The sequence below is a fragment of the Sinocyclocheilus grahami genome, unplaced genomic scaffold (genome assembly GCF_001515645.1).
Source record: "Sinocyclocheilus grahami isolate Dianchi unplaced genomic scaffold, SAMN03320097.WGS_v1.1 scaffold16253.1, whole genome shotgun sequence".
Classification (NCBI taxonomy): Eukaryota; Metazoa; Chordata; class Actinopteri; order Cypriniformes; family Cyprinidae; genus Sinocyclocheilus; species Sinocyclocheilus grahami.
In genome coordinates, this window is record NW_015516065.1 from 1,819 (window position 1) to 2,483 (window position 665).

At 39.1% G+C, this 665-nt stretch overlaps 1 protein-coding gene across 1 annotated transcript in view; it reads right to left on the reverse strand.

Annotated features, from left to right (window-relative positions):
- The window catches only part of LOC107579289 (ubiquitin-associated protein 1-like), a 4,206-nt gene that overhangs the window by 1,812 nt on the left and 1,729 nt on the right, over positions 1-665 (reverse strand). The window contains exons 5-6 of the mRNA XM_016265134.1: positions 141-299; positions 1-52 (exon numbers count right to left, since the gene is read on the reverse strand). The exon at positions 1-52 is cut by the window's left edge and continues 18 nt beyond it. Coding sequence (XP_016120620.1) covers positions 1-52; positions 141-299 — 211 coding nt within the window. The remainder of the gene's footprint in view (positions 53-140; positions 300-665) is intronic.

Genomic DNA, 665 nt, shown 5'->3' on the forward strand with positions numbered 1-665 from the left:
CATCAAAACCTCGATCGCACAGCCTACTGTGAGTAAACAGGTATTCCAGAACCTACGAATGAGACAAATGGTATAAATCGTCTTGTTTACATAAACAGTATCATAGACATGCAGTGAGAATAATCAGACTAAAAAGTGACCTGCTCCACATTCTGTCCTCGTCTCTGCATGGCTTTGAGAACACCCTCATAGGAATAACCCATGCCCACAATTATCTCCACACACTGTCGTTCGCTGGGAGAGAGGCCGTGTAGGACCGTGGCAGCAGGCGAATGGTTAGTCGCTGTGACAAGGTTTGACTACAAAGATGTTACAGAGACAATCAATTTAAATATTTTCAACCCAGGCTCATTGGAAAAACATGCCTCTATCTACATTTTTGGAAATCTCCAAAAATGTACCCATGCATACCATTCATTGCAATTTCCAGCTCAAATGACCACTAGTGGCAATAAAACACCAACAACTTTTATTCCTACACAAATTTTGATTACAGGGGCAGATGATCAATTAATAAATACTTGTATTTATGCAATCACTTGCATAATACTATGTTACGATCTTAAATCACTTGTACAATAGTGCATAGTTTGTAAACTAACACATTTTGACGTCTGCACCACATAACCAGCTCCATATGTATAGCTTTTCTGATGTAGTAAACT